The following is a 16,410-nucleotide window of genomic DNA, read 5'->3' on the forward strand; positions in this document are numbered from 1 at the left end:
TAAAAACAAATGTTGACTCAATTAAAAATTACAGAATTAATAAAACAAAACACTAATTTAAAAAATATATATGCATGCCTATGTTTACTGCAGCACTGTTTATAGTAGCCAAGATAGGAGAACAACAATCTAAATGTCCAAAAATAGATAATTGGATAAAGAAGATATGGTATACACACACACACACACACACACACACGGAATATTACTTAGCTATACAAAAGACAAAATCCTGCCATTTGCAACAACACAGATGGAACTGGAGGGGATTATGCTAACAAAAGTGAGGAGAAAGACCACTAGATGGTGATTTCATTTACATGTGGACTATAAAGAAACAAAGTAAAGAAACAGAGAAAACCAAACCAAAGCAAATCTTTGTATTCTGAGTGCAGAACTGAAGTTCCCAGAGGGATAAGGGATGGGAGGAATGATGGAGGGATTTCAGTGCACTGTTGTGAATGTTTGTTGGTACTTTGGTGGTGGATGTGGTGGGTAACATACATTTAAAGAAGTGTGATCATGCACTCCTAAAACATATGTTTTTTTTTTAAATATTTTTTTTATTGTGAATAGTTTTTTTGTTTTTTGTTTTTTTTAAAGATTTATTTGTTTGTTTATTTATACAAGCACTGGGTGCAGTCAGAAGCGCGGGAGAGTGAGAGAATTCACCAGAGCCAGAGCAGGGAGCAGAGCAGGCAGAAGGACCGAAGTACACTGCTGAGGGGAGCAGCGGGCGGCAGGAGAGGTCTGCGCGCCATGTTGGACCCTCCTCTGGTGGCCGGGGAGCAGCCGGGGATCGAACCGGCGCCGCAGAGGCCGCGGGCAGCTTCGCAACCCAGTGCTCAGCCGCTGCGCCACCGGGGAGGCCCAAAACATATGTTATTGTAAACCAACAATTACCTCAATAAAAGGAAAAAAAAATGTGATCTTCAATAAGAGATTTTCAGTACATTCAATGGGAACCCCATGTCTTTTTAGTAAGACATTTTTTTCATACTTAATATAATAAACAGCGTCATTCAATTAACTTTCCTTTTAGAGATCCATGTATCATGCCTTTAAGTATCCCATGAATTTGGGTAATGACCAGGATTTAGTGTGAACTGCAGTTACTTTAAGTCATTTTTTATGGCAATCATTTATCCTGGACTTGAATGATCACTACTATTAATATGTAAGATAATTAGTCATGTTTAACATTAAAGGTAGCCGTATGCTTCATTTGAACTATGGAATCCTTTGTGTTATATTTAGTCGTAAATCCATCTTGATAGCATTAAAGAAACCAGGGGGTTTTTGCTGACTCTGGTATGCTATAGGTTCACTTTTTTTAATTTTAATTTTTTAATTTATTTTTTACATCATTGTTCATTTTAAAACAGTGTTTGCTTCCCCCCCCCCCTTAGTATTTTTGAATGGCTTATTTATGCACTAGAGGAAAACACCAGCCTTCTGGGGGTTGTCCACAATCAGCATCTTGCATCTGTTCTATTTATGATAGAAACAAGGCAGGAAAAAAAAGTATTTAGTCATCTGCTGATTCCATTTGGTGCTAAACACATACTTTTCTCTAGAGTGTAAGAATGCTAATTTATTTTATGTATCTGGGTGGCTTGTAGTCATTCCTAGAGACAAGAGTATTTAAGTTGGCAAAAGCTAAGCAGTGAATATTCTGCATATAGATGATCCATGCTTGGTATATAGTTCTTGAGTAATCTTTGTTAATAAAGGATCTGAATTTTAAATACAACTTAACCTCTAAAAGGCAGGCATGCACAGTTCATTTTTTGACTGGTTTGCCTTTAGATACTTTCTTTATGGTTTGAATTTAGACACTTTCTATATGCACCTCGTAAGCATGAAAAATGACCTAAGTAAAACACACAAGTAAATCCTAAGATATACAGGTAAACTGTTTTAAGATATGTCTCTGGAATGAGAGATAAAAAGGGAATGGAAGTTTTGTGCTATTTATTTCTTTGTTCTTTATCTGACTTTTCAGGTGTAACTAGACAATATTCTAGTATTTTATCCTTAGATGTGATAGTATAAGGTTTTGTGTGTGGTGGTCAGTAAGATGTTTCAAATTGCTAATTGTTAATTTTTATTTTGAGTTGTTTATTCATTTACTAATTTTTTTTTTTGTTGTTGTTAAAGATTTATTTATTTATTTATACAAGCACTGGGTACAGTCAGAAGCGCGGGAGCGTGAGAGAATTCACCAGAGCCAGAGCGGGGAGCAGAGCAGGCAGAAGGACCGAAGTACACTGCTGAGGGGAGCAGCGGGCGGCAGGAGAGGTCTGCGCGCCACGTGGGACCCTCCTCCGGTGGCCGGGGAGCAGCCGGGGATCGAACCGGCGCTGCAGAGGCCGCGGGCGGCTTCGCAACCCAGCGCTCAACCCAGCGCTCAACCGCTGCGCCACTGGGGAGGCACTATTCATTTACTAATGAAATATAAAATATCATTCATGTCATGGTGCTAACATTCTAATGGAGAAGACAGGGAAAAAAAGCATAAAGAATAATTACAAGGTAAAGTAGTATTAGTGATAAATAAAAAGAATTGTCAGGAAAATTGGATATGACATTTTGAGGGTAGAATTGGGTCGGACTTTTATATAGCCTGAGAAGAGGACATCTCACTGAATAGTTGACGTTGAATAAAGACTCAAAATAGGGCCTCCCCTGGTAGCGCAGCAGTTGAGCGCTGGGCTGTGAAGCTGCCTGCAGCCTCTGAAGTGCCGGTTCGATCCCCGGCCGCTGGCAAAGATCCCACATGGCGTACAGACCCCTCCTGCCGTGCCCGAGGCAGTGTGCTTCATCAGTCTGCCTGCTCTGCTCCCTGCTCTGGCTCTGGTGAATTCTCTCGCCCTCCCGCGCTTCTGACTGTACCCAGTGCGTGTATGTATATATGTATGTATGTATGTATAAATAAGTAAATAAATACATAAATAAATCTTTAAAAAAAAGACTCAAAATAAGTGGAAGAGTAGTCCATCATGGATCTAGAACAAAGAGCCAGCAATAAGATGGCTTAACATAAAGACATGCTTGGTTTTTAGAGAAACAGCAAAGAGGTGCATATGACCGAATCAAAGTGAGCAAACAGAGGAATGAGAATGGGGCAGAGAGGTGGTAGGTAGGATGGTTTGAGGAAAGCAGTGACATTATGACATAGGAGAAATCATAAAAGGTCAAATTCTAGATAAATGAAGGTAAAACTGGTAAGATTTGCTGACAGACTAGAACGGAGATTTGGGTGAAAGAGAAATTTAAGAATGACAATAAGGTTTTTGTCTTAGAGAACTGGAAGAATTTGTATTTACTGAACTGCTGATGATTGTGGGAAATGTGGGTGGGAGCTCAGATTTTGATACTTAATGTTTCAGATGACTATTTGGGAGCCAGTTGACTTTATGAGCCCCCCATTTTTTTTTAACTTTCTTTTAACTTGTACTTTTCAAAATGTTCCTCTACCTTTCTATAAAGCATTTCTTATGATTCCTCATGCTTTTTCTTATAAATCTTATAGTAACTCTGGTCTATCTCATCAATTCAGTCCATTTTATGTATTTTATTGCATTGAGCAAATGCTTATTTTTACTTTGTATTTATATTTATTCAGAGCCCTTAGTTCAATTCCATTGTATGAACACTTGTTGAAATCAGTATCTCAGAACATTAAAAATTTAAGATTATTTATTTTTTTTTTAACCACAGCTGATTATTGGTTAATGTAGGAAGCACTAACACCTTTCTGACTGTTGAATATTGCACATTTTTACCTGTATTCTTCCTGTTGGGGATGTATTTAGGAGCCAGATATTTTCTAGAACAGCCTATAGTTTGTAGTGATAGGTACTGAATAACACACTTGCATGTAAGTGCTAAAAACTTACACAATTAGATTTTTAGAAGAAACTAAGGCTAAAACATTTTGAAGAATAGTTCATGGTAAATCTAGCTAGCATAATCAGTAGCACAATTAAAGAAGAACATTTATGTTTTACAATGAGCATATCTTGGCTTTTGTAGTAGTGAGTCTCCTTTCCAAAATTAGAATGTTTGTCTCTTGAAAAGGTAAATCACTTTATGGCAGTAATCCTCAAAGTTTTCTAATGTCCTCAAAATGGTAAGAGGTGTTATTAATTCATTGTTCACTTTGTGCTACTCTTACACAAGGTCCAAGGGTTGAAAGAATTAAGACACTGATTTGGCCCCAATAGAAACTCATAAATCGGTGAGAGACATAGATGTGTGAACAAATAACTATGGCAAAGGGTGAAGGTTTAATATACTTTAGTGTTATATAAGCGCTAATCTATGCAAGCACTAATGAAGCTCATTGAGTGTATCCTTGGTTATTAGTCTTCTAGAGTGGTACTAGTAGTGAGGACAAGAACAAAGATGTGTATTAGAGAAATATTTAATGAGTAGAATAACGTTATTAATGGTGGGGATTATGGTATGAAAAAGTCAGATTCTTCAGGTTTCTTGTTAGTTAGTCTGCTGGATATTGGGGCCATGTCATCTGAGAAAATTGGAGGAGAAGCATATTTGATGGGGTGCTGTTTGAAAGGCAATTGTTTCAACTTCAGGTATAGTTATTTTGAAGCCCAACTTGTGTATGCATCTGGAGCTCAGAAGAGTGATATCTATCTATTTAAATTTAGTTTCTACGTCATCTAAAAAGTGTGGGTGGGGGTTACATTTTAAGGAAGAAATATGGACAATGGTTTTGCTACATACAGAGGGTCAAGTAAGAAAATGGTAGAAAAAAGTTCCCCTTAAAACAGCCTCATTAATACCCAGCAAAATAGAGATTATTATCCCCGTTCAACAGCTCTTCAGATTGCTGAAAGTTAATTATTCTACTCAAAACCTCCTGCTATTACAATGCTTTTGCACTGGAATTCTAACCCCAAACTCATGCTATTTTATAATGAGACAGACTTCCTGCCTTAGATTTGCTCTGCATTTGCCTCACTCTTTGCTTATTATAGGTTCATCAGACCCAGGGATATGCATTATCTGTTTTCCAATCTCTACCAAGGTCAGATACACATATGGTATGGATATAAAACATGGAGACTGCATTTGTAAGGCTTACACAAACATCTGTGCTAGTATTTTAGAGCAGAGGTTAGGGATTCTTTTTGTTTGGCCAATTTGAATTTGAATATTTTTAAATGGGGCAGATATTCTATAGTGTGCCAGGACTTCACAACTCCCTTTTGGTTTACATCTGTCCTATTCATACTTCCTGCCTAGAATAAATATCTGAGTTTATAGCGTTAGCTTTAAAGTCATACCTTATAGCAGGTGTTTCAAACTTGTTGAATTAAACTAATAAGACAGTGAAATGAATATCTTCACTTTTTCAATCTAGTTCTTTTTTTAAGATTTATTTATTTATGCATACAAGAACTGGGGTACAGGCCAGAGGAGTGCGGGGGTGAGAGGATTCACCAGAGACAGAGTGGGGAACAGAACAGGAAGATTGACTTAAATACACTGCTGAGGGGAGCAACAGGCGAGTCAGGAGAGGTCTGCTGTGCCATGTGGATAGCTCCCTGGCTGGGGATAGAACTCGTGCTTCAATGACCACAGACAGCTTCATAGGTTGCATTCTAACCCCCTGTGCCACTAGGGAGGCTCAGTCTAGTTCTTAATATATCTATCCCTGGCATATATTTGAGCATTCCAAATAACCTAATTGATCACACTTTAATTTCTAAGGTTTTGTCATGAGGTTTTTTTGTAAGTCTGATACTGAAAATGAATTAAAGAATGTCTTTCTTAACTGTATTAGATATGACTATTATTCACCAGGAAAATATGTCTGAAATAAGTATTCTGTTGGGAGGATATATGTGAAATATAAAGGAACAAACAGCAGCAGGGTTATGGGAGATGTCTTTGGCAGACTTTGGGAACAGATGATGAAGCTACTGACAACAAATAAGATTAGAATTGGTTTGAAACTGTTTGAGATAGGAGTTGTTTCTGGATCTTCTTCATAGTTGGACCATTAAAGAGAAAATGAAGTGTTTGTAGGAAGCATAATAGTTGTTGAGTAAATGTTGATTTTCTTAAAAACATTTGCCACCAACATTTATTAATCTTGTGTGTCTTTCAGCAAATATCATTTTCCTATTCTAAAAATTACAGATAATAACACTTTTCATATTTCCTCATAGTTTTATTTGTATAAGAAGGATTGGAAATATGTTAAACAGGATATACCACTACATGAATGTAAGGTGTTATTAAGTAGGAAGTTTCCCATCCCTGGGCTTGGATCTCATTTGGAGTAAGTGATGCTGTTTAGTTTTTGAGATGTACTAGAATGTTTGGCAAATGGGGTGGTCTATTTTGCACAATTGAGTCACAGAAGCTTAAATAGGAAGGAATTTTAAGGGTAACAATATTTATTGTGCTTTCTTTAGGTGTCAGTATGTAATTTAATTCTCGTGATGTTAATTCATCTTTAGAGGAAAAGTGTTCTGATGTGGATTTTTAAATCTGGTTAGATTAAGTGATGAAATGTACACACAAATGGAAGGAACTTTGAAATACAGCAACTGGATCTTGCTGAAGTAGCTCATAATTTCTGTTTGTTCCTTCTACTTTTATCTAACTTCAGCTAGAATAGAATCTACTTTTTAAGTTTAAATTCAAAACAAATAACACATGTAGTATATATAAAATATATTTGGTTCAGACGGATAGAAAATGAACATTGTGATTCTCTGAATCTTTATACATTTTCTTGATGTGTAGTTTGTGTTAGAATTAATAATGTTTTCTTTGGATTTTTTTAATCATTAATTTGGTGTATTTCAACATCCCTAGGTATGCATTAATGGGCCAGAATGCAAAACTTGGAGATATCACAATGCTATCATTTGGTGTTGTGGAAGCAGGCAAAGGGCAGGTTCTCTATCCATTTGGGCAGATGGATAAAGGGGAGTCCTGGAGCCCTCATGGGTTTTTTAGGCTTTGATGCTTTTTCTTTGCCAATTGTTATGGGGCTAGCCCACAGGATGGAAAGGCAGGGAGGCCAGGGTTGGGGTGGGGGGCTGGGAGCTGGGAGGCTGGCAGGCTTCTCTGGAGTCTTCTGGGGGTCCTGGCTCTTTATGGTTCCCTTGTCCTCGCACAGCCATTCCGCCATATAGACCTTTTGTCTCTGACACTGTCCTTAAAGCCTCAGCCTCCAGGCTCAGGTGTGCACACTTATGAACATCCCATACTCCAGGTGTCCACACTCAGGCATGCATGCCCCGAGCCCAGGTTCCCAAGCACCTTCTGCCTTCAAGGCCGCAAGTGATAGCCACAAAGGCTGGCGGCGTAAAGGCCTGACTATCTTCAGAATTCCTTTATTTTCTTCTATATTGAATTTGTCTTATGAATGTGAAATGGAAAAATGGGAAGACAGAAAAGCATTAAAAATGTTTCTCTGCTGCTTGATAAATGTTTTGATTGTAAAAATCATTTTTTTCCTTTAATCTTTATTTTTTTCTCAAAACTTTTTTCATCTCTGTAGTCTACTTTTGATTCTCCATCTTCTGTCCCTCAACTCAGTTAAGGCTAAATATTTCACCCTCTAATTTGTGTTAGAAAAATCCATTGAAATAAGCAGGTGCTTGCACTTTTTTGTTTTCTGATAGAACATGAAGCTTCCTGGTGACCAGTGAAGCAGTTAGCAGGCTGCATCTTGGCAGAGAGAAAACTAAGAACGGAAGCCAACCGAGAATGAAATCCAAATAAAAAGTATCCGCAGACTTTTCTGTTGCATGTCTTCCTGGACTTATGAAAACAAAACTGTTCTTTATAAGCTCCCTTCCCTACCTTACTAGAGTGGATTTGTCAGCTTCTGAAAGATCATTTAAACGCCTGGAAGAGAAACTTGATTAATTTGCATGTAGTTCTGTTTTGTTGAACAGAGTATCTGCTGAGCCATTCCACTTGGGTAAGGATGTAGCTTGGTAAGGAAGTTTTCCGATTCTCTGAAATAAGGGTGTTTTCAAGGCTGCGTGGAATCATTTCTGTGAAAATCCTTTAGCAGTGCCCTGTCCCATGGCTTAGTTCTAGGAGCTTGCTTTCATTATTTCTATTTTTCAAACATTTATATTTTCCCTTTTTCTCTTATTAATAAATGTCTTCAAACTATGTAGGAGATACTTGCAAAATGGACAGGATATCCCACTTTCTCATTTAGAGCAATTTTCATTCTCCTTTAATATTTATGGGAAATACCACACCAGGGGAATTCTGTAGTGTTCTTTGCCAAAAGAAGTTACACACTGTGAGTATTTGCTTGGCTTTACTAATATTTTTGCTTAATGTGATTTTATGTAAAGTTTTATATTGAGGTCCAAGAAACTTTCAGAAAAATGCATGGCTCATAAACCATTTTCATGTATCTGTGTCCTCTTCTGTCCGGGCCAGCCAGGCAGATCAATGCAGTACCCGGGGGAGGAAGCAGGGGCTTGGTATGGGACAGGGGTAGGTGAGGAGTGGAGACAAAGCCAGGACCATCGCCAGTCTCATTTATTCAGGAATGTGTACAATGATATATAGGGTGAGGTCTCTCATTATCTCGAACAAGGAGAGACCACCAATGCAAACAAGCCACAAGGAGCAAGCAGGGGGATGGGTTCAGTCGTCACAATAAGAAACTTGAAACCTTCACTGGAGCTAACATTCAGTACCAGCTTCAGGCAAGAATCCGGATGTTCAGGTTTGGGCCCCGACACTCTTCAACGGGTGGAATATCTAAGTCTCAGGTTATGTGTATGTTTACTTTCAGTATATATTATTCTTGAACGGTTTTCTGCAGTAGTTGTACTACTGGCTTTACTAATGTTTTATGACAAAGTAGGTATTGTAGGGTAAGTGAAAACGCATCAGGCTTTTCTGCCCTCCCGCCATTAGGATTGATGATGGGTCCTTGTGGTTGTGAATGCATGCCTGATGGCGGACACCTGGAGTAGGGTGTGGGCATGTGTTGGTGGGTACACCTGGGCTAAAGATGGGCTTATAAGGGCGGCGTCACGGGGACGCCAGGAGAACCACGAGGAGCAGAGAGTAGAGAAGCAGAGACCACCAGAAAACACTGGAGAGCCCAGAAAGAGTGGAGGCTTGCTGGGGGCTGTGAGGCCTGCCAGCCTCCCAGTCCCCCAGCACCCTGCCTGCCGTGTACCTGATAAATCCCATTAAAAGCCGGAAAAGCCACTGAGGGCTCCAGGACTCTCTCCTCCTTTACTGCATCTGCTCGGGTCATAGAGAACCTGCTCCGTGTCTTCCTGCCTCTACAGGTATGAAGCTGGACTCCTTCCTCGGGCTCTAGCACTTGGCCCCAGAAGCTGCTTGTGGACAGTGCAAGTGGCAGCAGGTGGTGGGCATTTTGCCACCCACCACCAGTGGATCCACCAGGGCTCAGGTTGCAGGCGGAGGCCAGTAGTGATAGTGAATGGCAGTGGGTTCCCTACCACGCTGCCCTAAGGCATGTAGCTCTGAGACTGGGGCTGCAAGGAAGTGTATGGAGCCCCACGAGGCTAGCTCCAATGGTGTGGCTTCCTCCACCTGCAGGCAGTAGAGAGGCCTGTGGATTTGGAGCCTGGGTGGGTCATAGAAAGGATCGATCAGCTGTGAGCTATGAGCTGATTGGTAAATGGTCCAATCAGCAGTAGAATTGAAAATGTTCCAATCAGACTCATAGATGGGGGATCCTGAAAGAGGAGATATGGCTCGACAGGGATGCACTTCTGACTCTCACCGACTCAGACTCTGTTCCTGACCTCCAAAGAAGAAGGTAGCATCCAGAAGCTGCCTCCAAAGGAAAAAGAGAAGCCAAAATCTTCGTAGAGAGGGAAAAGCAGTCTGCAGAGTCTGGGCTGGCTGCACTTGGCTCTGACACTTCCAGAAAAGAGCACTATAGGGTAACTGAAGATTGGTCAGGCTTTTACACTGCTGGTCTCTGTGGCTATCACCTGTGGCCTGTAATGCAGAAGGTGCTAGGAGCATGGGATCGGGGCAGGCATGCCTGATTGTAGACACCTGGGGTGTGGTGTGGGCATGCATAAATGGGCACATTTGAGTCTGGAGTCTGATGTTTTAAGGGCAGTGTCAGACAGGAGGGATAGCGATGGCAGATCGGCCATGAGAGTGAGAGCCTAGGGGGCCTGCCAGCCTCCTGGACTCCCACCTTCCTGCCTTGTCAGCATGTGGGCTTGGCTTCCAAATGGTGTAGAAAGATTACTAAAGCCTGAAAAAGCCCCTGAGGGCTCCAGGACTCTATTTTACCTATCCCCCGAACTGATAGAGAAACTGCACTACAAGTACCAAAGGCCCAGACCTGGTGTTTCAAAGCGCTGTTTGTTGTGCGTATGGGCCAACAACTCATAGACAGATGTTAACACAGTGCTTCTGCTACTGCTGCCTGTTAGTGACCTGTGTTGGTTGGTACCACTGGTTAATTCTGCCCAGCACTGTTGACGGGTGACCAGTGCCCTGTGTCTGGGTCACCTGAGAGCTGTTAACCACCCCTGGTTGTCCAGCACTGTCTCCCGGAGCTGCTGCCTCCTTGTTATGTGGTCCAGTGTCCAGTGCTGTCCATACTGACCTTAAAACTGTTGCTGCAGACTGCTGTGGTGTCATCTCAGCGGCCCCACTTGTGAACACCTCCAGCTGAGGTGAATTGGATCTTAGTCTGCAGCTTGCCAGCCACGAGCTCCAGGCCCTTAGTGATGGGCCGCGCCCTCTTGGGTGAGCAGCCATTTGTTGAGGACTTTCTGGTACTGTGGACACTGTCTGGGTAAGGGAGCTGGCCACCGGTGGGGAGGAATGCTTTGCTTCCCCTGTTTGCTAGGCTTAGGGAGTGACAACAGGGTATCTGAGTGGTCTTGTAACTGCGTGGGTGAGAATCCACAGTGCCCTGTGCCCTGTTGGGCACTGTCCTTTTGACACTAGCACTGCTGTGGCCCTGTCTACAGCTCTGTTTCACGTATAGTTTAATTTTACTCTTTTACTGTGTCATGGTCATGCATATATTTGCCCCAACTTTCTGGGTTGCAATTTCCACAAATGTGATTTCTTGAAATAATCAAATATAGAGTTTCTTACCCTTCTGAGCTTAACTTCCTCTATTTCATTAATTTATTTCCTTGAAAACATTTATTAAATTCCTAGTATGAGCCATATACTACTAGGTAACAGGACACAAAAATAATTAAATCAGTACTGCGTTCATGGAAATATATTGATGAGACAAGCAACTGAACAGGTATATTTTCAAATTATTTTACTCAAACCTGAAGATAATCTGCTACATCTATTATTTCTAGACATAGTTAAGAAGCCCATTAACAAGTTTTCAAATATATTTGTTATTTCTAGATTTTTAAAATCATGTATCCTCCAATATAAATTTCCTTTTTCAAGGAGAACAAACCCTGTATTTTCAGCTCCTTGATATGAAAGACATCCTGTCTTTGGAAAGTGCTTTTCCTTAAAAAAAAAAAAAAAAAATTCCTTCTCTTTTTGTAAGGTATGGTCACCTATTTGAACTGTATTTAAAATTCTAGGCTATGATTTTGGCTTTTCTTTTTTTTTTTTTTTTGAGAGTTTAGTATTTTCTGATAAGCATTTGGTGATGTACAATATACTTGGACTTTTAGGCTGACACATAAGATCAGGTTTAGAGCCTCAAACAATTAATAATGACTTCAGTTTCTTCTTGTGGCATTTGTCCATGGTAAAGGCCCTGTATCTTTCAAATATGTGACTTTATCTCCCAACTATAAGCTTGTGAATTCTAGATCAGTGCATAGTATATTTTCATTTATGTCACATTGGGCAGATAATAAAAAGTACTTCACCTTTCTTTTCCGTGCACATTGTTCATTCAGGATTCTGTACCTTAGTGAATGCATCACGATCTGTACAGTTGATGTGCCAGTTTTCCAGCTTCTTCTAAATTATCTTGGGATATAAGAGAGCAAGGGGCTCTCCCCCATGTAAATGTCAAAGTCTTGCCATTTTTACCCCTAAACATTTTACCCGCCATATTTTAACAGTCATGTTTTGTATCTGGCGCTCCTTGTCTCTTGCCTAAGTTATTGCCTGGTCTCCCTGACGACAGTTTCGTTTTTTTCTAATCTATACAAAAGGCCACTGTTTGGGAAATCTTTGAAAATACACACTTGAGCTATTGCTCACACAGTTCTTTAGCATGGTACGTGAGGCATCTGTTCCTTTCCAATGAGATTCATCATTTCTGCTCAGATTCTCAACTTTTTTAGAGCCACCTAGAGTGGTGTGCTTGGACCTTGCTCTCTTATACCCCAAGCATGTGTTTTCTTGTTACTTTGTCTTGCATTATTCATAGATTTAACTTACACACATTGTTTAAGATCCACCTCCTCTGATAAATTTTCTTTGATACCCTCAAGTTGAGGGACTTTCCTCTGTTGTATGACTAACTCCCATGTAAATTTGTTTTCCTGACTAATCTATATACATTGTCTATCTTGATTTCCCTAACATTTAGCACAATGCCTGATGTATCTATAGTAACGGCTCATCAATATTGTTGAATGATTGAATTAACTGATAGCTTACAGCCCTCCATTTTTATATTCTGTGATCTTTAAAATTCCTAAATATGTTTTGTTCTCTTGCCAGGGCTAAGACTCATATGTTGCTTCTCTACCCACTTTCACAGACTTCTAAGGTCTTTTAAAATCCCATCTGTGTGCTTCTTCATCAGCTGGAAACGTTTATGTCTCCTTAAATAGGAAATTTCATGTGAGCATTTTATTCTGAGCATTTTGAGAAAGATACTAAATAAGTCCCGAAGGAAGGGAATTCTTATTTCTTCTTCCAGGGAAATCACTAATTGACTCTACCATTTAATACCTATTTGGACTGTGTTTAAAATTTTGAGATAAATAGACAAACTGTGGACCTTCAAACCCATGGTATCATTGGTTAAAAGAAAATAAAACAAATACAAATATCACCATAACCTTTTGCTCAGAAGGATGGAGTTCATACTTTCCCCTTTATCTATATAGTCTATTATTTAATATTAATTGATACTTATAAATAAATCTATATCCTTTTCAAATGTCCTTTAGGAGAAATGACCTTGCCTTTTCAATTTCCCACTACCCAAAATCCATAACCTGCTGTTCTTCTCCTTATCAGTTGCCCTAATGTTATTTTTGTTATATTTACTGAAGCTGTCCTTTATCACAAGCTTTGTTTTGGTTTGCTATTTGAGTTATCAGTGCTCATTAAGTATTTTTTAATTGCCTTGGGCAGAGATAACAAAGCATAGGCTCAAAAACCAAAATATATTTGAATGTTTACAATTCCAAAGTATGCCATTAAAGTTACCACAATTTACAGTCAGATATAGTTAGACACTATTACAGTAAAAGAAACATTTTTTAACTTTAGTCTTCTTTGTAATAATATATGTTCATACTTTTGCTTTACAGAAACTAAGAAACTACCTGAATGCTGACCCTGCTATTCTAAGTAAAGAAGTATAATGTATGATTTATTTCAGATGGAATTATTAATAAGTCTTGATTATACATTAACATGCAGAAAATTTTTGTAAGCTCTTTCTTTATATTTATACTTATTATTCCCCTGAGGAGTTGTGCATATTTTTGAAATGTTAAATTATCCTCTAAGTCACACTGAGACAAATGTAGTACTATATAATTTTGGTGGATATGAAAATCATTAAGACCACCACAGAACAAAAATTGTACACCAAGTTTGATAAATTTAAGGAATAAAATACTTCTGCATACTTTCTATAATTTTCTACTATAATTTTCAGGTTTATTCCATTTCTGATGTGCTACTTTATCTTGTGAGAGTTGGCAGTATGTCATTATCATTTCAACAGATGGAAAAACAGACATTGAAGAGTAGAAGACTTACCCAGTTCATAGTGCTAATAACAGTGTTGAAACTAGAACCCAGACCAGGAATATCAGGGAAAATCATAACAAGCCAAGAAAACCACAAAGTGTTTTCTTGGGTAATTAGTGAGTATGAACAGTGGCTTGATAGCTGCTTCTGTCTTCCCTTCATCTTGTAAAGAAGTTAATCCTTCTTAAAGCCTGCATGAAGTAGCAGGCAGCCTTTATTTCCAGAAAGGAAGGAACTAAAAATATAGTAGTGCAGCCATTTATTAACCACAGGCAACATTATCTGGAGGTAGCAGTTTTGTGAAAAAGCATGGGATTTGCAATCAGAAGGCTTGAGTTTACATCTTAATTCCTTTATCAGTCTCTTAATCTCTTTATGCTAAATGTCTATTTAGTTAAAAAGGGCTAATAACAGCTTTGATGCATAAAAAGGTATTGCGATGATCAGTAAGATATTTTAGAGAATTGCTTTATGAACTTTAGGTCATAAAAATACAAGTCCTCATTGGTGTATAGCAAATAAGAGACATCTTTGTTGTGAAGGAAAAAGTGTATCATAGTTATTGGACTCCATGGCTTACCAGCCACACTGTTGGGTTACAATACAACAAATGCCACTGTCTATATCTGTCACTTGGTTAAGATACTTTGTGCCTCTAACCTCGGTTTTCTCATCTTTAAATGGACAACAATATCATGAGTTTTTATAAGGCTTCTATGAGATATCTATGGGATGAATAATATTAAAGTCCCTTGAATTAGTTTTCTTTAAAACAAACATTTTATTTACATTAATAATTTTAGACTTCACTTTCTATAGAAAAGTTGCAAAGATAGTACAGTTTCCCATGCCTTCTCCTTCTTTCCTTCACTGTTAATATCTTATATTTGCCACAGTGAACTAACATTGATGTAGTCTCACTAGTTAAACTCTAGACTCTATTTTGATTTTACCTTTTTTTCCATAAATGTCTTCTTCTGTTCCAAGATCCTGTCCAGAATACTACTTTGCATGTCTCACATTCTCCTTTGATAGCTTATCAATCTTCTTGTTTTTTTGTGACCTTCACTGTATTGAGATATTGCCCAGGTATCATGTTCCCAATTTTGGTTTTGTTTGTTATTTTTCTCCTTTTAGTTTGGGTTTGTGAGTTTTTGTAAGGAATACCACAGAGTGAAGTGCTCTTCTCACACTTTATCAAGGGGTGCATGATACCCTGTGACATCTTTGGTGATGTTAACTTTCATCACTTGGGTAAGGTTGTGCTAGCCAGGATTTTTCACATTTTATGGTAGCTTTGATCAGCTGTCACATATAGTATTTATTATTCTCTATCTTCCCACTGTTTGGAATATTTTTCATTTACATTTACTGTAAATGTCATCTCTGCAGAAATACCTCCTCTGACTATTCAAGCTAAAGCAATTTTCCCCTCTCAAATCAATCTTTGTGACATTTCATTTTGTTTTTTCACCTGTGTATTTGTTTAATTAGCTTATTTTTGTCTATCTGTCCCTTCCCCCTCAAACGTGAACATAAGCTTTAGGAGAACAAGGTCCTTGTAGGGCTGTTCACATCTGTACACTCAGCATCTAACACAAGGTCCAGCATATGCTAAGTGCTCAATAACTATTTGTTTGAAAATGTCAAAGAAATATCCAGGATTAATTTATTAGTAAGTCTTTATGAGAGAGTGGAAAATCACTGAATGGTAGGTGGTACAATTTAGTATTATTAACTCATTTGGTTTAGTTTTAATGAAAAGGTTAAATGCAATCATCAACATCTGTGGAAATAAGTAAATAGCATCCTTGTAAGTTCAAGCTCTCTTGTAATATACTTAATAATGTGAATGCCAGAGTATTTTGTTATGAATGACAAATGTAAGATCTACTCAGTTATTGAACATCTGCATCAGTGTGACCTTTATTTGCTAATTGGTTCAGCTTTTCTGTTATAGAACTTTTAACTGATTCTGAAGGAGTGTAGAAATAATTGATTCTCCTGGTTTTAATTTATAGCTGACTTCTTAGTGTCTATTATCTTTTCATTTATATTGTGAAAAAGATGGAGTTTCATTGTATAGGTCTTTCTACCATAACATATTCACAACCATTCTTTTTATCTCCCTCCTTAGGACTTAAAATCCCCAAATCAGAGGGATGAAATCGCAGGAGCCCGGGCCTCACTGAAGGAAAACTCCCCCCTCTTGCATTCAATTTGTTCAGCTTGTTTGGAACATTCTGATGTTGCTTCTCTCAAAGCCAGCAAGAACACAGTATGTGAAGAAATTCAGAATGCCCTCAATGTAATTTCAAATGCTTCACAAGGCATCCAGAATTCACTCACCCCACCAGAACCTGAGGCGGCAACCCTTGGAAGTGCCCTTGATGAGCTTGAGGTAAGTAGAGAAGAAAGTAAGAGGTGATTTGCTGCCCTGACATGAAAAGG

General features: G+C 38.7%; 1 protein-coding gene across 1 annotated transcript in view; it reads left to right on the forward strand.

Moving 5' to 3' along the window:
* Positions 1 to 16,410, forward strand: part of CTNNA3 (catenin alpha 3) — a gene marked incomplete at both ends in the record, with an annotated part of 1,381,762 nt that overhangs the window by 260,030 nt on the left and 1,105,322 nt on the right. The window contains one exon of the mRNA XM_084245749.1: positions 16,097 to 16,360. Coding sequence (XP_084101875.1) covers positions 16,097 to 16,360 — 264 coding nt within the window. The remainder of the gene's footprint in view (positions 1 to 16,096; positions 16,361 to 16,410) is intronic.

The sequence above is a fragment of the Talpa europaea genome, assembly GCF_964194135.1.
Source record: "Talpa europaea genome assembly, chromosome: 10".
Classification (NCBI taxonomy): domain Eukaryota; kingdom Metazoa; phylum Chordata; class Mammalia; order Eulipotyphla; family Talpidae; genus Talpa; species Talpa europaea.